General features: G+C 41.6%; 1 protein-coding gene across 10 annotated transcripts in view; it reads right to left on the bottom strand.

Moving 5' to 3' along the window:
• Positions 1–1,070: 1,070 nt before the first annotated feature.
• Positions 1,071–23,657, bottom strand: part of FAT3 (FAT atypical cadherin 3) — a 419,173-nt gene continuing 396,586 nt past the window's right edge. For 3 of the 10 annotated variants that reach the window (XM_065036403.1, XM_065036691.1, XM_021280142.2), the window contains 6 exons: positions 15,977–16,130; positions 14,265–14,920; positions 12,090–12,203; positions 8,995–9,054; positions 6,015–6,050; positions 1,071–5,403 (listed from right to left, as the gene is read on the bottom strand). In XM_065036403.1, the coding sequence (XP_064892475.1) occupies positions 4,784–5,403; positions 6,015–6,050; positions 8,995–9,054; positions 12,090–12,203; positions 14,265–14,920; positions 15,977–16,130 (1,640 nt within the window). In that variant the 3' untranslated portion in view covers positions 1,071–4,783. Of the gene's footprint in view, positions 5,404–6,014; positions 6,051–6,440; positions 6,517–8,994; positions 9,055–12,089; positions 12,204–14,264; positions 14,921–15,976; positions 16,131–23,657 lie in introns of all 10 variants that reach the window. The other 7 variants (XM_065036770.1, XM_065037017.1, XM_065037083.1 and 4 more) reach the window with 6 other exon arrangements.

Below are 23,657 nucleotides of genomic sequence, written 5' to 3'. Positions count from 1 at the left end.
TCCATGATACAGTTCAAGTGCACTCAACACTGGTAAAGATTACTTATGGCCTTTATGTAGTACGACATATTTGCAATTATTGCTTTTCATTGTTACATAAAGAAATGAATTTAATTTAAATTCCTCCCCATCTGACCATCCCTTGGATGATGCAGCTGATTTGCTAACTGAATGGCCTTTCTGGCAATGGAGATGCTAAATGTCAAGTTAATGAAACACAGGCTAAAAGCCATGGATAAAGGGCAATAGTCTAAATTTCTGAGGCTCAAACCGCAGTTTGGTGTATTGAGAGGAACAGAGATGCAAACATGCAAAAACCACAGTTTTACTGCATGATAGATGACAGTAAATCACTGGAGAATGAACCTGAAGATCTAGGTCCCTTGTTGGATACCTACGAAACATCCATTATTACTCACTGAATAGCTCCCAAAATACCAACAAAGCACAGTTGTGCTTTCACAACTGATTTTAAATAGCTGTTTTTCTCCATCATTAAGGATACTACCTTTTCAAACAAAGCTTAGCAGAACTGGTCCAGGGCACCTTTGGCTCTCTGCCCCACAACTGCAGTTATCAGCTATAAGGATATACTATACTATCCATTTAGCTTTTTCAAGCAGGAGCTCAAAATTCTGAGGACCAAAACATAACTTGTCTGTGGGACATGCAGAGGGAGAGGTGGAGCACACAACTTTCTGACTTCAGGAAAACAGTGGCAGTGAGAAGCCTTTGACTCCTTCCAGCCTTGTACAGCAACTGTAGGCTAAGGAAGCCTATGGGATAATTCAGGATCAAAGATGTCCCCGAGCTTTAGGAAAATTGCTTGACTACCTGGAAATCACAGCACTGTAATGCATTTCTGCATTGCAACATCTTCCTGAATGCCTTCATATGCTGTGTCCTACAGGAGGGTCCTATAGGAAGGCAGCTTTATGGTGGTCTTCTAGTGAGCGGTGTATTTGGACCCATGGGAAGGAAGTGATGCTGCAGATTCTTGGTGTGTCACCTTTGGATCTTTGTCCTGCTATAAGATATTGCCTCAGGACAGCAATCAGATCCAGTATCTATGGTTTTGGGGGAGGGTGTATTGTTGCCTTTTTTTTTTTTTGATGTTTACAATACAAAGGCAAAATAATTAACTTATTTAATAAAGGTACATAAGTCTAATTTTTTCCTTTTGCACATGGCCATTTAATGTGGTATTGGCAGCATTAATTATGTTGTCAGTCACTTCGAGGCTCTTTCTATCGCCAGAGTTATCAAAAAGGCTGTCAGTGTACATGACATTCTCGACCTCATCAAAACACAGAGAAAAAGCACCCTTTTACTCAGACTCGCACCCCTGGCAAAATCAGTGGTTTTTGATACAAGCATGTATTTGCATTTTAACAAGTTGCTTATTTATTTGTTGCTTCTTTACAAAAAGCAAAGACTGTCTTGATCCTAAGAGTTATAATCCACTGATACTCAAAAGTACTTTATTAAGTCCATGAAACGTCTCCTACAGATGATTCTGAAAGAAAATACCGTGCAGTGGAGCCATCTACAGGAACATGAATTGAAATACAGACACAAAGGATAAGCAGAAACGTGAGGGGAAGCTCTAACAGAACCAGTGACCTCAAATGACAATATATAAATCATATGGCTGAAAAAGAATTATATATTGGATGGAATAATATGAACAATCATCTTTACATTAGGTTATGAATGTGTTGTTATCGTCCAGGTTAGACAATCAGGGCTTGTCTGTGAAGAGCAGTAATTAAAACAAATTGTTTGGATTAACAAGAGAGATGTTAACATGAAAATCTTACTGCCTGAGAGGTGTTTCAACTTGATATCAGCTTTCGGGTCTTATAATTATCAAAAAGAGCCAGAACAAAGCCAGAAAGGCCAGCGAGGTACCAATATTTCTAGAGAGGTATCTGTTTGAAGATGGATTAGGCCCATTTGATTTGGAGGGGAGGAAATATTGAGGTATAGCAATCATGAGTGGGACAGAGAAGGCTGAACAGGTGATCCTTGACACCTTCCCAACAGCACTTTAATAAGTAGGCGTTCAGTGAAATGAAATGGCAACAACATCAAAACAGAAGTACTACACATCGTATTTATGCATATTTCACTAGTAAAACTCACTACCAACAAGATATTACTGAGGCAACAAGCTTGGTAAGAAAAAGGGATTTTTTTTCTTGTATGGCAACTGCGAGGCTCCCATTGTGTTCTCCCTCATGACACTTTTGATATGTTCCAGTAAAGTTCTGGTATCGGTATCTCAGGCTTAATTGAGATTTTCACTACAGAAAACAGATGACAAGTACACTTCATGACTAGCTAGGGTGTCGAACAGAACTAATTGCATAATGGATAAAAATATCTCACACCAAAAGCGAGTAGGAGCAAACCCCATGTAAACTGCAGCCTGATGCTAAAAGAGTACTACATTCTCAGAAAGTCATACCAGCTTTAAAAAGGCAGCTAAACTTGCAGCTTTGATTATCAAACTGAGGTGTTCCTACTCTTGAAGAGACAACACTCTAATTGCATCATTTTCCTACAACACGGACTTAATGAACAAGGCAAGTCATCCTCTCTCTGTGCCTCTGGGCTTGCCAAGCCATTTCATGGCCTATTGGCAAATCCCTTAGCTCCTTGCAATCATGATACAAATTTCCATACTTTTTTCTTCTTGGAAACACGGGGATAACAGCAGGGAAAAGAGGTTGATACGTACCATGAGCACATTCAGAATATCTCACTGTTACAGAAGCATGTTTACTTTGAGAAGACCAACTGACATTCATAAATTCAATGGACAGAAACCACTTGCAGACAAGTACTTGATAATACTTGTATGTGCAGTACCTGGTCTTTCTAGGAGTTCACTCAGTTTATTCATGTACCTGTAAAATGAGCTGTTTTCTAGTGAAGATTTGCTGCATGATCCCAAAGAAAATATCTACACCGATCTTTCACTGCTATACAAGCTATTCGAGGGAAGCAGCAACATATCGCACCTACACTGAGAATTTTAGAATTCCTGTTTTATTAAAAGTGTTACAAGCTGCCAATATTTAAATTACATTCTATTAATAATTTATTTGAGTTGGGGGAAACTTCTGAATAAACACATCCTGTATGTCAAGAAATGGCCTGCAATTTAATTTGGGTGATACTCAAACCAATAAAGAACATGTCCTGAAATACAACTGCAGAAACTATTCAGTTAAGATGTTTGGCCAAGAGACAGGGCATGGAAAGCAACAGAGAAAACCTGTTAACAAACGTGTTAATCTATAACAATGAATTAGGTATCAATAGTTTTTCAGAATGACTGAATTATGCCATGGAAGGAATGGATGAAACCCCAGCAGTAATGCAGACTCCAGAAACAAATTCGCTGTTTAAGGTATACAGATGCTGTAAAACACAGTGGTAAAAACGTTTTCATAGTACGGAGCAACAGCTATGTATAATCTGCTTTAATACACTGAGTGAAAATTCCATATTTCCATATTACACTTAGCTGCTCAGGCCCAATCAGTGTGGAAGGTGCTTTACCTCAATCAGGCTGAGGGAAGCAGGAAAAACATTCTGAAGTCTCCAACCATTTGGAAGTCCTCAAATCCTACGAAATCACACATCCAACAGAAAATCCAGGGCCAGATCTTTGGCTGCAGCCCGTCCTTGTGGTTCCACTGGCTGAGTTAGTTTACAGCAGCTGAGAACTCATCCCGTAAACTCTAAGGATGAACCTTTGCCAATGACATGAAGCTGATGATTTGAGGTTACGGCAGCTTTATATGCAACTTCATTGCAAGTAATTTTACTGCAATAATTGTAGCACAATGATTGCCATTAAATAGGTGATTGCCCAAGCAAGGAATTTAAAAGAAAATCAGCAGTGCTTTTTAGATGGTTAGGTTTCCCGAAGTTTTCAGAGACATGTCCACATTGTACACACAAGTCAAGGGAGGCTGTGCAAACGCAGCTGGGGTAAAACTGGGCCACTAAAGAGAAAAATTCTGACATTTCTAGAAGTCTTCATGGGTGAAGTTATGCACACGCACCTGACATCAGGCTTTAAAAAATGACAACCAAAGTAGGCCAGTTTGGAGTAAATATTAATACATGCTGTATATATGTTGCTCTATACTCACACAAAATAGAATGAAATGCCATGTAACAAACAAATGCATAGGTAAATATTTATGGACAAGTGACTTGTCACTTGTCTGTGATACGTCAATTTCTAAATGCTGTTTTTTCAGCCATCTGATGTTTTACACAGCAGCCTCAGTCACCGGTTGCTTTCATTCTTTCACTGACATAAAACTTCATGCAACAATGCATCTTGGAATGATCCATACCAGTTCCTTAATACTGTGGGGAGATCGTAACACTGTAACACTTTTAATAATACAATAGAAAAAAAATAAACAAACTTTGGGGCAGAGAAATTATTTAGCAATTATTGTTTTCCCCTGCCTCAAAAGATGAGTTTTACTCTTGGTAATAAATAGAAGGTACATACTCTCCAGATTGTCTGTAACAATTTTGTGATGTATAATACTTAACACAATTGGTCTCTTCATGTCTGCACATACAGTATAATTTCTGAACAAGTTAATAATGGATTATACCGTATTTTTGCCTTGCCCAATATATATAGATACACCTTCAGCAAAATTTCTTCTCAGTATTTATACTATTAATTGGACCAAATGCCAAAAAAAAAAAAAGAAGAAGAAGAGGAGGAAGAAGGGAGCGTCCTTTACACTTGCGTCTGCTGCTGGGTCTCCACAAATGGAATGTGAACATTTTCTAGGTTGAGTTCCTCCACGCTTTCATAGTCACTCATGGCTACTTCGGAGTCATCAAAGCCACAGCGGGCTGAGACGTCAGAGGAGGAGGCATCTAGAGAGTTGTGCAAGGATAAGGGCATCTTACCTGCACTAACGTTTTCTGTGTTCTGGCTTGGGCCAACAGCAAAAGTACTAAATTCGTTCCCAGTCTGAGACCCCGTGGTGTCCGTCTCATTGGGGAACTGGTGAGGAGGGAGGTATTGGCTGGGGTGGAAGTGCGGCCGTCGCCTGCAATCGGGGCTGAGCGTACTTGCCATTGAGACGGGCTGCGAGGGCGGGAGGGTTTCATATTGGTCCGGATAATCCTCTGGGAGAGGAGGCGGTAACTGGTCCTGGCTTAAAAACTCCTCTTCGTGTGGGGGAGGGTAGTCGCTGTCAATGTCGTAGCCACCAAGGTAGTAATCTGTTTCCAGCTCTCTGGTGCTGCCGTGATGAGCCGAGCCTCCATCTGCCGACTCAAAGTTGGGCACTTCCTCGATGTCGGACAAGCGAGCACTTGGCATCCAGTCAGAGGTGTCCCAGTGATACGCTGCAGCAGGGAAGAACCACAGCGCTTCGTTAGGATGGGGCCGCTAATGAGGACAGAGTGTCCTGCATGCACTCGCCTCTCAGGCCTCACAGCACCTTGAAACCACAGCATGCGCCACAGGCCATGGACACGGGTCAGCCATGCTCTGACCAGAGGGGCAGGGGAGGAGAAAAAAATGGTATTACGATGCTAATGCAAACAAACAAAGAAACAAAACATGGCCACTGTCAGGCATTCTGCTCTTTAGGATGCTACTGGGTTGTATTAGAAACTATGAGGCCAAGAAATCAAAACCATAAAAATCTATGAATTAATGCTCTTCACAATTATTTGAAAAAATCTATAAATGAAGTCAGCATGCTTATGGTACCACATCCAGTCTCCCCTTCCACCTCCGATGACTTAGTTTCAAGAAATAAAGTGTGCAAGCAAATAATGTGATTGACTAAAAACTGAATCCTGAAACAAAAGAAAAATGTCTGGCAGTTCTCATGCAGTATTTGAACCCAGCAGACTTCAAACAAAAGAGGACAGGCGAAGCAGTTCAAGAGAAAAAGAGATCAAGTTGGTGCCCTGCCCACCCCAGCCAGAAAGTGCCTCAGAAAAATCACCTCTGTTGTAGTTCTGTCCTTGATCCATAACAGTCACTGTCAGATACAAAGTGAAAAGTAAAAACTGGTAACTTGGAACCTGTTACCAGCATAGCATTACACGTGAAAATACAAAACTGTGCATGCATATTTCCAGTACAGCTGCCTCAGTGTCTTTTTAATAGGACTTTAAATTGTTCTTTATTTTACTGTACAAGATAAGCTTGCCCAGTCAAATGTAGACATACACAGAGAAATGATTATGTCATGTATTATATTCCTTTTCTATCATATCTTAATTATTTACCCTCACTGAACAGATATGGAATTACATTGGAGCTGGAATTCTTAACACAAAAAGCACTATCCACCATCTCTACGGTTTATAATTGCAAAGTACATTTCTCTCTCACTTGTTCACTTTGAAACAGAAAAATAAGAATCTACCATTCTCAGGGCCGGTTCAAACAAATCTGGGCCCACCTGGGCTCAGATACCATGGTGATGGGCACGGTATAAGAACCTGAATAGAATAGAATACAAAGCCATTTAATGGGGCCGTCAGCTACAGTGCCCCGCAACCCCATCCCCACCTCCCACCTGCACTGCCATGCGAGCCGGTGGGGAGGGAGGCATTCCAGTATGGAGAGGGTGCAGGGGTGGGGGAGAGAGCGGGAAAGAGTTTTTACGTGAGACAAGAGCAGGGAGTAAGCTGCAGCGTTTTCTAGATGGGATGCTCTTGTTCAGCCACATGTTATTGGGCTTCATGCAAGAAGTCACTGGGCAAAGTCTCTGGACTGCATCGCTGGAGGTCTGGCCAGATTAATAAACCTTCATGGCATCACAGAACTCAACCTCTGGGGCTCAGCCACATGCAAGGGCAGAAAAGACTGTTCTCCAGGCCTCCATCTGTTTACCACCACTCTTGCCCTTGCTTATCACCACATGGCTTATGTGGTGATGGTAAATTCTTCGTTAGCTCATCAGCCAGACATCAGCTTTCTGCCTGCTCTGCACTAGCCTGGGGTGAGGAGGGTTGGGGCTACTGCAGGTTTTTAGCCGCAGTGTGTGAACCGGCCCTAACCACTCTTCTCCTTCTTCACTTCTCTTTCGTAAGCAGATTTTGCTGCCTTTCAGTCAGTGTAATGACATTGCACCTGAGATATGTCAGGTCCCTCCGAGCTGTGCGGTTTCAGGATCCAGGAGAACCTCACTAATTTGCTGACTCGCACCAGCCCCGGCAGCTCCCCACGGAGGAAGCCCCGTCCTCCCGTGGCTGCGATTCTGCCCGCCGTGCGTGGGAGCTCCGGTGCAGCTCAGGACCCACCGCTGGCACCGGCTCCGTGGCAGAACAGGCACCATTCCTAAGTCTCATACAAGGAACTGGGGAGCAGGCAAAGCATTTTCAGTGACAGCCTCTTGAACCAGCTACCAGACTGGCTTTTTCTGACCCGTAAAGCATGATGGGGAGCCAATGTGTTTGCTTAAGCTTTCCTTTAGGAAGGCAAGGCCATTGACAGTGTCTGTGGTTTCTCTTCAAGGTTATTTTTTTTTTTTGAGTGGGACGTTCTTTCTGAATTAACCTTGGCTAGTTCATTTTCTTTGATATAAAGAAGAATGGCGCTCCTACACTTCAGGTAAATATAATATACTATAAATAAACATTCCAGTGCCATCACTAGCTAGGAGTAAAAGTGCTTTTTAAAATTACCAGGACACTGGGTCAAAAAAAACCAGTTGTTTCACAAAAATAATTTACTTAATCATCTTTAAGTATTATGCAGACTCAATTAGCTGAAGTCTGCATAACCTGGCTTAAATTTGCTAAAAACATGGAATTTTGGACTTGAGTTGATATTGAGTTGGCGTTTTCCCAAGGATAAATGTTGTATAAATAAATAAAATTAATGTTTATCAATGATAAACCCCATTTCATTAATGTTCTATGGAAAAGGAAAATAATTATATTCCTGTTTTACAGGTAGGGAAACTAGTTCAGTTGTAACATGGTGTCCCTGAGGTTACCCAGGAAGTCAGTGGCAGAGCTGCGTGTTAGGTCCTTGGACCCAAGAGCCATGGTCTATTCAACGGGCACATGAGGGAGCTGGATCTCTTTAGTTTGGAGACTGAGGGTTGACCTCATTAATGGAGCCAGGCTTTTCTCAGTGACAACCAATGGTAAGACAAGGGGCAATGGGCAATGGGACAAGGGGCAAACCGGAATACAAGAGGTTCCACTTAAATATGAGAAGAAACTTCTTCTTAGTGAGGGTGACGGAACACTGGAACAGGCTGCCCAGGGAGGTTGTAGAGTCTCCTTCTCTGGAGACATTCAAAACCCGCCTGGACACATTCCTGTGTAACCTCATCTGGGTGTTCCTGCTACAGCGGGGGGATTCAACTAGATGATCTTTTGAGGTCCCTTCCAATCCCTGACATTCTGTGATTCTGTGCCTGACCCCACGGGAAGGCAGTGGCAGACAGGCTGCCTCGCTATGTGGAACCCATGGAGTTGTGTCTACTCATCTTCTGTTGGACAGTGTCACCTGGGAGAAACCAGCCACCTGCCTGCCACCACTTTGCTCCTTTCCGTGTGGTCCCATTGGAGTGCACAGCCCAACTCTACTGCAGCCTGATATACTTTACATTATCCTCTGTCTTCTTGTTTCCTAGTCTCTGCAGCGAGGATAATCTCAATGATTTGTCTCCATTATCAACCTAATTCTTTTCTCTCAAGGCAATGGGAATAAGCAAGCAAAAACATTGACTTGAGGGGGATGAAGACCTTGACACCTCTTCTGCCAACTCTAATTACCCACGGGTATTTTGTGGCACATCCTTCCGGACTTTTTGCGTTTGCTGGTGAACATGCTGATCTGCAAAACCCAATCCCTGCCATAGGCTTGCTGGTCAGTGTAGATTAGTGAGGTTCTGCTGGAATTTTTCACAATGAAAACAAGAAGCATTGTTGCATAACAAGAAAGAAAAAAAAATTAAATACCTTCATTTTCTATAGTGTCAACTACATTGTTGACAAGTTGTATGACAGTCACTATGGAAGCTTGCAGGGGAGGGAAAGTGGAAAATAAAGGGAAGGGAAGGACAGCTTCAGGTTAGTATTAAAAACACACATTATATGTTACCACAACAAATTCTCACAAACAGACAGAATTGACATTGAAAAAAAAAAAAAAGGCTGCTAACCAGCACATGATTTATGCACTGGGTTGCAGGACATTTCATTTCGGATAATCCCATACATTTTCAGAGTGGTGATAAATTCCAAACCAGCATTTCCAGAAAGGCATAAGGGATGATGTGTATCACCTCATAAATTCTAGCAGACTGGGCAGCTGATTCAATTAACCAAAGCACTATCTTGTCTACCTGACACTAATTTCTAATTCATTCTTGCTTAAAGGTCTCCAGAGATGGTGCCATGTGCTCCAAGGGATCATTATCTTTTAGACCATCACACCATCTGAAATGGTGCTAAGCTCCATCTATTTCCTAAGAGGAATGTTTTACCTGTTTACTGTTTGTGCTGTGCCATGTAATACCTCTGGGACATTAAGCAGTACTGCTATAATTAGGAGGACACATCTGAGTAGGTTTGGTTCAAATTTTGATCTGTGTTTGACAGAATATTAACACAGATGCTTTGTGTGTTCTCTGCAGGTGAAATAATTAATATAGACTGTGCAATTGTTTAACGTGAAGTCCAACAGGCCTACAATATGTGCTCCTCTAGATGATCTGCATTTTGGACCAACTAACACCCCCGCCTTTGAGGACCTGAAAGCTCTGGTCCAGGGAGTACTGGATCCATCCTTTTTCCTCTGTCTTTAATTATGAGAAACTGATTCTTTTGGAACAGTTAAGAAGGGGACCAGAAATGTTGGGCAAGACATACTTTTTTGTTTCACAGAGCCAATAAACTCGGAGATCACAAGAAACATGTAATAGTGCCATTCAAATATACGTTGAATATTTTGACATCTTTGCTAAATTTTGAGCATGGGATCAAGGATGTCATCCAATTTCCTCAGTCCTTGTAAAGGCTTGGCAAAGAGACCCTTGATAAACCAAAGAAACCATGTTCTATGTCTACGTTGAGCATGTTTATGCCATCATCAGCATCGGTAGTTGTACAAGGGAGACTCGTATTGGCTAATGTAAAATAAACATTATGGAAAAATAAGTAAATCCTTGTAATCAGCTGCTGCATGGATGGGAAAAGAGATAGAGGGCAAATATAAACTCTAAGAGGAGAAAAATCAAGAGTGAAAACCAGAAGGTAAAAAATCAGGGTCAGCCCAGTCTTTATGTCAATGAAGGGTGGGCTCTGCTGGGAGTCTTTGATTTCTCAAAATACTATTGCTGAAAGCGGGCAACTTTTTTTTTAATTTGTGGCTAATAAAAATTTTTGCTTTTTGATCACAAGAAATACTGCTAACTACTCTCAGCAAGACTAGGGGAGCTGAGCAATTTAAATGCAGTAGAAATAAGGTGGAAAAAAATAAAAGTAGGTTCAAAATCACACCCAAAAAGAGTTTGCACAGTGAGACAACCCCTATTTGATCCAGAGAAGGCTCCAGGCACTGTGGAGAGGATGAGCACAGGCTGACTGCACCTGGCACACACTGAATAGCATAGGGATATCAATTAGCCCTTATGTACATATATGTGAGCATGTAGATGCTTACTTACATCTGTATTTATATATTTAGACACTTTCACTGAAAACTTTCCCTGCTTCTGCAAGAAAACCAGAGTGTGAAGTCTTGCATTGACCTCTGCAAAGTACTCGGATGATTTAAGTTTCTTCCATCATTCTCTCTGAAGATATGGATTTTTGTAGACCCCGAACTATAATTTTTATCTTGAGGGCTGTATTTTAAATGCAGCTTTCACAAAAAATGAACGGGCACAGAAAGTTCAGCTTCAGTGGGTACAGTGGCACTGATTTAAAGCGGGGCAGGATCAGCTGCTTGAAAAGCCTAATTGGAATTTGGGAAATACAAAAAGTGACCACGTACAATAAATGACCACCTGAATAATAATTCTAAAGGTAAGTATAATAAATATATATAATTAAAACAAAAATAATTTTAATAATATTTCTAAAAACACTAAAGGTTTTCTGGGGGATATGGGGCAGAAAAGCACAGAGATGCTTGACAAAAATACTCATGATGCTTCAGCCACAGCTGAACCAAAAGGAACTGCAAGTGCCCTTCTCTTTAAGTGCTTTTTCCAACATTTAGGAGTACCCAGGGAAGAGCTGCATGACATGACTGAGGAACTGAGTCTCCAGACAGTTCATTAACTGGTGGCTGAAGAAAATAAGTGCAATTTCTTCGTGCCTATCTTTTCTGTGTATCTGAATGAAGCCTCCCTGACATCCATCACCCCTCCTTGGGCAGAAACATCTCACCTTTTCTCAGGCCCACCGCTCAACATACATGGGCCGTAGGAACAAAGGTTTGCTCTGACTTTGTAGGCCGCTTTCAGGCTGTGTATGGCTCAGCCCATGTCACCCACTGAGATAATGATGTAGGACATGAGAACATGCACCGAGCAAGGATTTAATGGTGCTCTATTGTCCGCTGAGCTGTGATTGCCAGGGAAAGGCTGAGCCACCAGGGCCTGGCTCAGCCCATCATTGTTGCATCCTGAGCACCAGCAGAGTTTTGTTGGGACCATGAATGAGACCTGGCAAACGGCACAGAAATTCCCTTTAATTTGGCTGCTAAAACATGGAAGTCATCCTCTTCCGAGAGATAAAATGATAGAAACTCTAGTTTCACTTGCAACCTATTAATCAACTTATATCTTGGCAACGTGGCTCTGCTGTATCACACCTCTAATTCACCGTAGGGTCTGGTACGGATACAACGGCTCCAAGTATCAAGATTTTAATTATGTTCCTATAATTTAAAAAATAGCCACAAACTGAGGGTTTGAACCCAGTACTTTCTGACTTCCATCATTGTTAAAGGGTTCTCTAGATGTCGTCTAATCATTTTTAATAATATTAGAGAGAGAGTTAAATAGCTTTGTCTCCAGCATAATAAAGATAAAACCATTTCTTACCATTATCATCACCGGAATCAGACTGGAAGGAGCTGAGGGACTGTACTTCAGAGTTGCTGCCTTTATTACTTCCTGCAAAACAGGTCACTTCTTCAGCGTCATCAACCCCTTTACCTTCATTGACAGCAAAAACAAAGCAAAATGGTACTGTCTAGGTATGCACGTTTGTCCATTTACACCACAAAGCCACTGAAATCCTGCCAGCAAGTAGCCTTCTATTATTTTTACCAGAATAACTTTTTTCCCCCCAGACAGCGGAAATGGCCTATTGGTCAAGAAGGCAGCTGAAGAAGATACTCAGACTTTTGAAGTGTTTGAAGCCCCAAGAATCTTTCAAGTGGCTGACACCACTATAATCAAGGAAGAAACATCTGTATTCAGTATTGCCTTTTTAGATGATATGTAGTCTCAGTAATAAAGAAAATGATGACTGAAAAAATGTGGTATAAACATCTTATACAAGAGATTACAGTTACACTTATCTTTACTGTTCATTTCCTAATTTGAGAGCTTCATTAAAGGCTCATTCAATGCTCAATAAACTTATTATGCATATTTTTATTCATATCAGTGGCCCTTAGATCAGATTTTAATGGTTCCACCACGAACATATAATAGATTATGCTTCAATTTACATTGCTTTCAATCAGGGACATTCAGTCCTGACAACTCTTCTACATTTTAGAAATGTAACTGCAGCCTATGGTATAAATTCTCACATAATTAAACACACATGAATGAACACATTCAGCTACACGTTATATGAGTGCTAATAAGAAACACCAAAAGTTATCATCCATAGTAATCACTGAGATAAATACCCGAGCTAATTACCAATGAACAAGCTCAGGTGCTGCAAACATGTCAGTACAGCTCTCCACCTACTAGCTGTAGATATTAAAATTTCTACCCAGCATGGGGCACCTTTGTACAGTAAGGGCTGATTTGCTCCTGCTGAGAAGGAAGGCAGGCAGGAGATGGAGTCAGTGCTGCAGTAATGAAGCTGCACTGCTTCCCACTCCTTGACAGCTCAGGTCCATCTCCATGACGTGGCCTCACGCTGCGCAGAAATTCATACAGATACAAGCAGTGTCTGTGGCAGAAACACCCACGGAAATACAGAACAGAGCATGTATAGGGGTTGGCATGATGATGCTTTCAATCACTGAAACTATATTTAATGGTTAAAAAGGTCAACTGAAACACAACACTGAAATACAGCCCAAAGAAATGAAGATTTATTCCTCCTTTTCACTAGAAGACCTAAGTCAATCTGCTGCTTTAGATAAAAGTGTGCACGTTAGGGCACAGGTATGAGGCAGTGCCTCAGCTCCTATGGCCTAGACATACATGACTATGAAAGTTTCTTGACGTATAGTTTTATTTGACTGTTTTAGTTAAAGCTGTTTTGCAATGGGGTTGAGTATGCACTAGGAAAAAATACTAAAAAGATAAACCATCATAAAGCCCCCCTGTGTGCTAAAGCAAACACCTCCCAGTCGATATGACATGTTCTGACTTGCAAGGATAGAAACCGTAGTGCCATAACTCCATCACAGCAAACTGCTATTTCCTGGTATGACAGAATAAGTGAAGTTTATGGTATCTCCAGCAACTTCTTCAGGAATGGAGGGGGCACTGTGTTACCACAGTAATTGTGGGGATCATTTGTCACCATTGCGAAGCAGGATTGCTTCTTAGATACATGGCTTAGTGATAGGTTATGTCTGGACACAATGATCTTAAGGGTCCCTTCCAACCTAAATGATTCTATGATTCTTGCAGAAGGTTTAAATGTCCCTCAGAAGATGAAATTCGCAAACATAGCAGAGTTGATATTTGAGAATCTGCCATAAATTATCTTTTTCCAATAGAAAATGATTGCATTGTATCACTTGAAGAACTAACGCTCAGAGCACTTACTCATACATGCTTTCTGAACAAGTGAACTGAAAGTGTTTAGTCATACTTTATGCATAGAATTAGAGGTCTTCTATGCCTACGGTTAATTATATCCTTTCAAAAGTAAACCAAATCACTTCTTGGAGAAATGGAACAATTATAAGTGTTTGAGGTTGGAGCATTAAGACTACCTGTGCCATTGTACTTCTACATGCTGAAGGCAACCCTTACCTATGGCAGGGAAGAGCAAGAGCAGCAAGCAGTGATACTTACTTTCTGTCCCAGCGTCCCACGTGCTCTTTCTGATGGAGTCACAGTCAGAGCGACAAGGAGACACGGCAGGCAAATTTGGAGCTACGCTGCACACCACCACCCCCCGCCTGGCCGTAAGGATTCGAGGGGACTCAGGGTGAAACGTTGTCATCTCCTGGTGCTCCACAGCAAGCCCATCCACTATCTTGTCCAGGTTATTCCTCGAGTCACTCTGGAAGCACGGGGTATAGGCCATCGGCCTCACTGGGACCTGCGGAGGCCCAACCTCTTGGTAGATGTTTCTGCTGTCTCCGCTGTTCCTGATGTTCTTGAACTGGATGCCGTTGCTCTTGTTGAGCAGGGCAGCAGTAGCTGGATCCTGCACGAGCGTGATGTTGTTGCGGGAATAGTTCTTCCTGAAAACCTTCTTGCGAAAAATGATAAAGAGGATGATCAACATAAATATGACAAACAGTACCACAGCTATTCCTATCAGCTCCTCCTTGCCGACGTATGAATGACCAGCTTGTATATTGGGAACCACCACAGGGCGAAGACCGCAGTATTGTCCCATATAGCCAGGGGTGCAGTTACACAGAAATGAACCAAATATGTTGACACAGGAGCCACCATTTTCACATTCTTCTCTTTCACACTCATTGATGTCTTCTTCACACCTTGAAAGAAGAAAAAGGAGAGTCTGGAGTTTGGAGAACAGCTAGGAAACATCCCAGTTTGTACAGGATGACTTATCTTGTCAAAGTGGTACCATTACAGTTAACAACTTGTTGGTGCTTGACAGATTATCCTATTATTATAACATTATTTAATGACATTTATTTATTATATTTTTTTCTACAGCTATTCCATGGCTTTTTAAGACAGTAACATGGAAACATCAAGAAGGAGATGAAGCATCAGATAGGAAGAGGGTCCTTGACCCTAATGAGGCTCACTGAATCTAATACAGAATTTCAGTCTTTTTAGATTGTTTTTGGATGATCCCATGGGATTTCATTAAAATACTATGAGGATTCAAGCAGAAAATAGTTGAGAAAAATTAAATTACAGTACTTATTTAAGAGAAGAGGAGGATATACTGACTGTAAAATTATGTAGGGCTGGATATAAAATGAGCAAATATTAGAGAAGTGGGAGAAAATAAAACAACAGAAACCTTAAAGAGACAGAAGAATTGTAAAGAAGAAGTTATGATTAAAAAAAGGCAGAATAAAAAGTACAAACAGTAGACAAACTAGATGAGAAAAAAGCATGTTGATGGGCAGGTCAGGGGATTTTCTGTTTCTACACCACGTACACGATCAAGGCTCGGATTTTAAAAAATGATCACATTAAATTAGGCTTTTATGTCAGGGCTAAAGTGACTAAATAATTGATCCCTTTTCGAAAAAACAGATTACATAGCAGCTTCCACAGGCTTTATGGGATTGCTCAAGAGCCTTTAACACTTAGCTGTGCATATCTTAGTGAAAACTGTCTGGAAGTAACATCTTTAGATAATAATTTAGGAGGCCAGGTTCAGAAAAGCATTTCTGAACATGCAAGCCTCATGGATTTCTCAGCTGTCGGTAGCTTAGACTTGAAATAAGCTCTAAGTTTTAAGCTATTTTTTGCTAGGTGAATCATATCTTCCAGGTACAAAACACCTGACCAATAATCCCACCATCACTGAATTGAAAAGCTCCCATCGCCCAGCTGGGAGGGTCACTTACGTTACTCCCGTCAGGCCGTTTTTGCAGTTGCAGATGAAAGCGTTGCCGATGGGGTCGCACGAACCTCCGTTCCGGCAGGGATTGGGGAAGCAGGCTGTGATCTCCAACTCACAATTCCTTCCCGTAAACTGGGAGAGGCAATTGCACTGGTAGCCTGGGAGGTGAGGGACACAGAGAAATGAATCAGAAGCTTGCCGCTGTGTCTGTCTAGAAGCAAGGGGATCCATTAGGCTAATTTACTCCAAAATAATATATTGAAGTCTGAGTGAAAGAAGCAGTTTATACTCATTCTGGTATGGCTGTGTGGTCCACACTAATGCCAGTAGAGTGTTTATCTGTGATGTCTGGACAATTGGAACTCATCTCTACAACCATGGACCAAAGGAAGAGCTGCAGTCCAGACCATCCTGATCATCATGATTCAGATAAGAATAAATGACACCCATGCACAACTTTGGCCACAAGAAATATTCTATATCAAGTATGCATCTCCCAATACTTTTGAAAATACAGATCATATTTGCTGATAGCCATAGCCCACACTACATTTGGGGCTTCACCAAAGAATAAATACATGAGCTGAGAGCTTTTACACATCTGCCTTTTACAGGGATGACATAGTAGGGATGTGACAATAATAAAACACTTGATAGTGATAATTATCACTTTCACAGAGTGCCTCATCCAGGCATGAGCTATAAACTTCGTAATACAAGGAAAAGAATTTCATGGAAACAATGTGGAAAAACCCAAGTAGAGGCACGAGGCAAAAGCAATTCTGCATTAAGACTCCCACATCTTTTATGTCCTAACCCGTTCAATTCACCTTGTTCAGTTACTCTAATTAAATTCTTTCACGAGGACAGGATTTAAAGAACAAACTTGGAACCAGGCTTACTGGTGTATTCAGTCAAGAGTCCAATCCTATTCAATTGAAGATAAATGAAATAGATACTCAAATATCATGCTGTTTTGTTGCCCTGATACAAGAAGGGAGACAGAAGCACTGCTGTTTTCAAGATCGCAAAGTCAAGAAGATAAATTATTCGCCTTTGGGGATTCCTAGAAACCATATTTGGTCAGCATCAGCAAGATGGGGGCTGTTTTTTCATGTTTTTTACATATCTCACACCAACAGTCCGAACAACTTTCTGGACCTGAAGAGATCTGGGACTGAAGAAATACAAAACTGTGACTGCACTGGGTACTGAATTTTGATGCAATCCCTATGAAAGATTTACTGCCAGCTGGCAAAGAAGCTGATCTAGAAATACTGCAGGTAAAAATCACAGCATGAATAAATAAGGCCGTTTCGGTGGTTCATTTTATGACTGAACAGTGACATCTATAGTTCAAATATTTGCAGTAACGTTTTATATATTTTTATGGTCTCAATGAGTTTAAGTGAAATGAAAATGTTCACATCAAATATAAAACAGTTTATTCATAAACAAATCTGTTGCCTTGTATCATAGCAGAATAGATATGGTCTATTTCCTAACTGATACTTTAAACCTACATAACTTTAAAGTGACTTTAAAAAACAACTTTCTGTACCTAAGTTACTAGCTGTCAATCATTCATAAGACAGAGCCTTTGAATTTATTTCTTTCCATGTCTTTTGTTTGTTTCAGCTGATTAAGTTTTGAGTTCTCAGTCTGTGACACATTCTGTTACATTTATTCACTGCAGAAATAACTTAAGAAGTTTTGATTTGGTAAAAAAAAATAATCCTTTTACCACTATGTATAAAAGGAACATGGATTTATTAATTATTGTTGTTGCCTATTGCTTATATTAAAAATGCACTAACTTCAATTAACATTTTGTACTATGAGGTGATAAACTGAATGCTCTAGATGGGTCAGAGCTGTATTGGGTAACATATGAACCAAAATGAAAAGTGTGCTCCTGAAAGCCTACATTTTTGACTGAATTTGATTTAATGATGGTAAAACACGGTCAGGTATTAGAAGACTGAAATACTCAGTATAGATTCTAAGTCTAGGGATCAAAGTTAGAAATAAAAAAGGCAATACATTGAGAGAATATTAAAGCATAATGTGTATCACTGACTTTTCCTCCTGTTGGAAGCGCTGCCAAGCACCTGCCGACTCTGAGCCACTTGCAAAAGCCACAGAACCTTCCTGTGACACACGTGCTTCGAGCTGCAGAGCCTTTGCCCAGGAGGTCTCCAACACAGCAAAGCATATGTCGAAATTCTTGGAGTAGGGCAGCGAAGAGCTCATACGATGGCTCAGAGAGCAGCACACATCAACTCGGCCAGCAGACTTGCCAGACCTCTTATCCCTCTCCAAATCTCTCAGCAGAGGCTGTAATTTTGCCCACTGCTGCACATTGTAGTCACACGGCCATGGACAAAGAGGAATCGTAAAGAAAACCCTTCTGGTCAAGAGTGCAACCTAGGTCTAACAAAGGGTTTTTATCACACTTTTCATTTAATATCCATGCAATGTATCATGCTTTTCTTCCCATCCATTTAGCACAAGAATAATAAGCAAACTTCCCATGTCCAAGCACAAGTTGAAGAAAAGGCCAAGTGCCTTGTCCTCTCGGCAGGGGATGAAAATACCATTTCAAGCAATCTAGGGCTTGTTCCTGTTCACCATGAAGGCACTGGGAAGTCTTGGAAATTCATCAACATTTTAAGATCGTACAGAACATCTTCGTATGTCCAAGAGATATTAATATTTCATTTTGCACACTGATGCTTGAAAACATTGATATGCATTCTCCAAGGCAGCAAATTTAGTGATGTCACCACTGTATTTCTTCAGAGGGAACCAGTGGAAAGAGACAGAAAGCTCTGGTAAACACATCTGCAATGCTGCTGGAGTTGGACCCCAACACCCTCAGCATGTGCCACAGTACCCTGTACCAACAGCTGACCTGAGAGCAACAACAAGCTATGAGAAACGTTACACCCCCTTTAGGCTATGTCTACATTAGCAAGGCCTGCAAAGCAATGGCAGTGGGTCTTTGGAGAAAAACAGTTGGTGCTGAGGACCCAGCATCATCAGTGCACACATTTCTGGGCTTCAGGATCATGTTAGCTGCACTCCTGGTGCACACCTTCCAGAGGGAAGCCTGGTCCTGCTCCCTGAGAACTTTGGGAACCAAAGCACAGCAAGAGGGGTTGATCAGAAGATTAATGTCAAAGCTCATTAATGATCTACAGCATCATGTAGATATAGTCCTCTCCTGCTTACACACAGTCTTGGGCTTTCTCATGCTCCTCCACTAATCTGAGTCCCTTCTAATGCAGCTGCGTTTCATCTTCTCACTTTGACTCCAACAGCTTCTCCCCCCTGCTTTGCTGACATGTCCCTGTCCAGAGGAAAATGGGTTTTTCATCCCAGACCTTACCGAGGAGCACCATGCTGTAAGCGAGGACACTACACAGGCTTCCTGCCTACACCTATGTTTGCTTGGCACTTAATAAGCAGAGACAGCGGCAAAAGGCGGGCACGGTGCCATCAGCAGATGGGATGCTGTTATGCAGCGAATGTCTCTGTTGGTAGCATTGCCAGCCTGAGCATCTGAACGTCTGTCTGTCCTCAGGTTTACTTGGCTGTTTTAAAAAGAATGCTCCGGACTTCTGCCAATTTCTTTTTGAACATGTGTATGTTCCTGTTTCTATCTATCACAGGCAAGAGGAGCTGGCTTTTATCTGTTACGTACTTTGGCTTTTCCGTTTGATCTCCCCGTGTAGTTTTTTTACCTGATGTGCAGCTAGACCTGACAAACTCTATGTCCAGACACAGGCCTGCCCTCGGCCCTGCTCACATAGTGTGTCATGGCAAGTTAATCGATGAGAAGAACTGAAGGTCAAGAGGACCTTGCTCAGCGCTTGTATTTCAGTGTGTTTATAGACATACCAGGCCACCTTCAAGAACTCTGTGTTCAGATTTAACTTGTCTTCAAACACATGATTGCCTCTTGCCTCTACTTGGTACGAAAACTAACCTTAGTCTTTGCTAAATTGGCGCTTTCTATGAAAGGATTGGCATGTATGTGCTTGGAAACTGGGAATTTAAATCCAGATTTCTAAAAGCATAGTTATAAAAAAGAATAAAACCCTCCAAATTTCTAAAAAGCTTTTAAAAAAATTAACCAATGTGCATTTGGTATGTTCACATTACAGCATGCTGGTGTGTTTGTGCATGAGAAAAGCAAGATTAAAAACATAAGACCAGGTCAGTTCACGACTGGGGTATTAATACACCATTTTCCCCTGATCTCATTCTTATGAACTACCTAATCCTCAAAACAACCTGTATGTTAATTTTGCCAACATGCTCTAAAACCTGTATTAAAACCACCACACAAGTGCCAGGTTTTCAAAAAAAAAAAAGGCGGGGAGGAGAGGGAAAGCAAGAACTTTGTGTCCTTACACTGTCCACGGTCCTTTGCTCAGGAGATGTTTCTGCTCAAATGCTTCATGTTCAAATAAAACTGCCTACTCATATAAGCCATTTACTTCAATCAAAGCCAGATGTATACAGGACTGATCAAATTAAAAGGAAGTAACTATACTTATAATTGCAGGCTTTACAAGCAGAAGGCTTGTCTCTGTGGTTGAAAAGCTTGGTGCGGTGTTCAGATTTGATTACAGTAAAGCTTTCTATCGCTGTGATTGCTGATGTTGTTACTCAGGCAGATAAACATACATTTACTATTGGCAGACCTGGTAACAACACTCTATGATTTAGGTTGTGTGACATTTCCCATTTTAAGACCTCATATTCAGCAGCTTATAGTTTAACCACACTTTAAACACTTGGTTGAATTTTCTTGGGAAACTTCAGTACAAAGAGCCAAGTTATTTCTGAAAGTCGTGCTGTTTGTCAGGTTCCAAAATGCGAAAGCTATCTTTAAAATATCTTTACCGACCCATACTTATAGGTCGGGACTGAAATTCTGGAAGAATGTAGCCTGTATTTCAAGGCTGTGGTTTCCAGTGTCTCCAAGAAAATTGTCCTAAAGTTGTATATAGCTCTTTCTGCCAGGAGTCTCCTGAGCTGTCAGACTTGGTGAATGCTCTTACTCCTTTCCCAGCCCCTTTTAAGCATATATGGTGTCTCCTCGTGGGGTTCTGGACATACAGTGCCCTCCCTTCAACCTCTGACAACGCCGGGCAGACGCTGCTGCCGTGGGACTTGATTCGGACCCGTGGCAACAGACGAGCACAAGCAGAGTTCACGTCATGGTTGCTTTCTGCTGGCCCAGATACCAGACTTTGAAAGCAGAGAGGTTCCTCTGTACTCTCGGTGATGTCTTGGAGCACCTGAGCTGCCTATGCTCCCTGCTGCAGGCTGAGATTCCCGTTTTGTCCCCCCATTCAATATGCTGAGAGGTTAGACAGAAAGAATCATAGAAGAGGTGGAAGGGACCCACAAGGATCATCGCGTCCAACTCCTGTCCCTGCATAGGGTAATCCCAAAGTTCACACAGCCAGCACGGGTCAACCAGTCCTACGCTGACTCTTGTTTTGGAGCAAAACCTTTGCCATTGGTCCTGAGCTCTGTGCAGACCATACATAGTGTTGTCCCTGTGCCAGGCACTTTGAAATTCCTGTGAATTTACCCATAGGAACCCTGGCAGCAGCAGCGTGGACACACTCTTAGTGCATACAAAGCACCACTTCAGCAATTCCCCAAATGGAGCCGTAATATTACCCTGTTCCCATAACTGCGGGATAAAGTGGAAGGTAATGAGAGGAAGCTTCTTATTAATGGTGAACAGGGCAGTAGGCATTTCTATTGAAAGGAAGAACTCACAACAGGAATACTATTATTGAGGTTTGAGTTTTAGATGATCAATTTATGCAAATTATATGTAAATTTGACAAGGGCCCTTTGATTTCTGGCCTGTAGCCAGCAGCTCTTTCATGTTATAATGTGGAGTAACCTTTGCTTGACTGTTTACTTTTAAAAGTTAGCTATAAATCTGAGCTTTCTTTTCCTCTCAATTTGCTTGTACAGCACAGTAGGGTCTTTGTAAGATGTTAACAGTATATGAAATCTGCTTTGTAAAATTCAAATTAGAGGATTTATTTATTGGAACAAATCCTATCATTATGCCTGTTTAGGAAAAGAGCATTATTCTCCAGAAACTTTAATAGGAGGATAACATCACAGAAAATATTAGTCAGGAGATCGTGATGCTCCTGAATGCCCTCGGACTGGGAAAAGGAGCTTTGCATGGTATATTTTTGAATGCTTCCCCCCACCAAAAAAGAAAAATGTTGCCATTTTCTTTATTAAGATAAAAAATGATGAGTTATTACTTTTTTTTTCTGTTTTAAATGAAAGTCAGCTGCTAACATCTATGTCAGCAAATACAATGGCTGATGATTCTTAAATGCATGCAATTTGTGGGTCCAGAACTAGCATTTGCAATGCTGTCGGGCTCTCTGCTGTATGGAATGTAATTACGTGGCCTTTTCGCATACGGACGACATTAACAACAGCATCTCTCTGCCTGGTGGAAACAAAAATGCCCATGCCTTCTCCTTGTGGGCTGGGCTGCACAACCACTGACGTACAGTCAGGGCCCATTGCGCTGGAATGATGGCTTTATAACAATCCTTTATTTACATACACTGCTGAGGCAGTGAAAACAGCGAACAGATTTTTGAACGGCAGGCAGCCGAAACATCCCCGCAGGGCACGTGCCCCTCGCCGAGGCAGGAACGCAGGCAAGTTAAATCAGATCCATGACTGCTTTCCAGTGGTGAATTCTGTTGACGTGAAAATGGTGCGTGCCATTCCAATAACAAAACAGGTCCAATCACCAGCACAGCCTGTCTCTCCCCCGCCCCACTGCTCCCCTCCTTTTGAATCGGCATGCACATGGCGCTGGGAGGAAAAGAATTACTGTAAAGCGTTTCATTAGAAAGGTTTCAATTTACTCATCACGAGATTGCTGAGCAATATTGTAAATAGACGCAAACAAAATCAATAGAAGGAGCTGTTCTCGTGCTTCCTAGGATGCTAGCTTGGCAAATGGTTAACCTCATTTATTAAGTATGGAGTGTGAATCAAAGCCATGCTACGTCCATGTACATATTACAGCAGTATTTCCTAGGGATTTAAATAATCTTGCTTAGCAATTCTCACAGTGGCTGCAGCATCCTTCTGCCTCGGAATGATTTTCTTTTGCCCTTGTTGTGCAGCCCTCATTTTCTTTCCTTCCCATGGTAAATAAAGACACTTAATGACACAGACATGCAGCAACATTTCTCCTCGTGTCGCATATCACATCCTGGCCTGCCAGTGCTGTGCTTCATTCCTCCCAACTGTTCTCCAGTGACAGCAAAGCCGAGAGTATCCCTAACGCATCCTTTGCCCTGGCATGGGAAAAGAGGTGGCTGAATCAAAGCCAAGGATCCAGAGGAGATGCTAGCTGAGACACCTCAGCATCAGAAAATTCACATTGTCAGGGCTTCCTCTATAGGGGCGGGTTATCCAAATGAGAAACAACTTCTTTTGCTCAGATCTCACCAAATCTCAGCCTTGAAAATTAAACTGTTCTCAAGTTTAGGAAGTTCCTGAAGTTTAGAAAAAAAATTGTGCGAGGGAGGAGAGTCAGAAAGGAAATACGAGAACAATGAAAAACAGAAATAACAGTTGCAGGTGCAAGGGAACTGCATGGACAC

The sequence above is a fragment of the Columba livia genome, chromosome 1 (assembly GCF_036013475.1).
Source record: "Columba livia isolate bColLiv1 breed racing homer chromosome 1, bColLiv1.pat.W.v2, whole genome shotgun sequence".
NCBI classification, from domain to species: domain Eukaryota; kingdom Metazoa; phylum Chordata; class Aves; order Columbiformes; family Columbidae; genus Columba; species Columba livia.
Note: the sequence above shows the minus strand (reverse complement) of the source record. Positions and strands in the feature narration are given on the sequence as shown.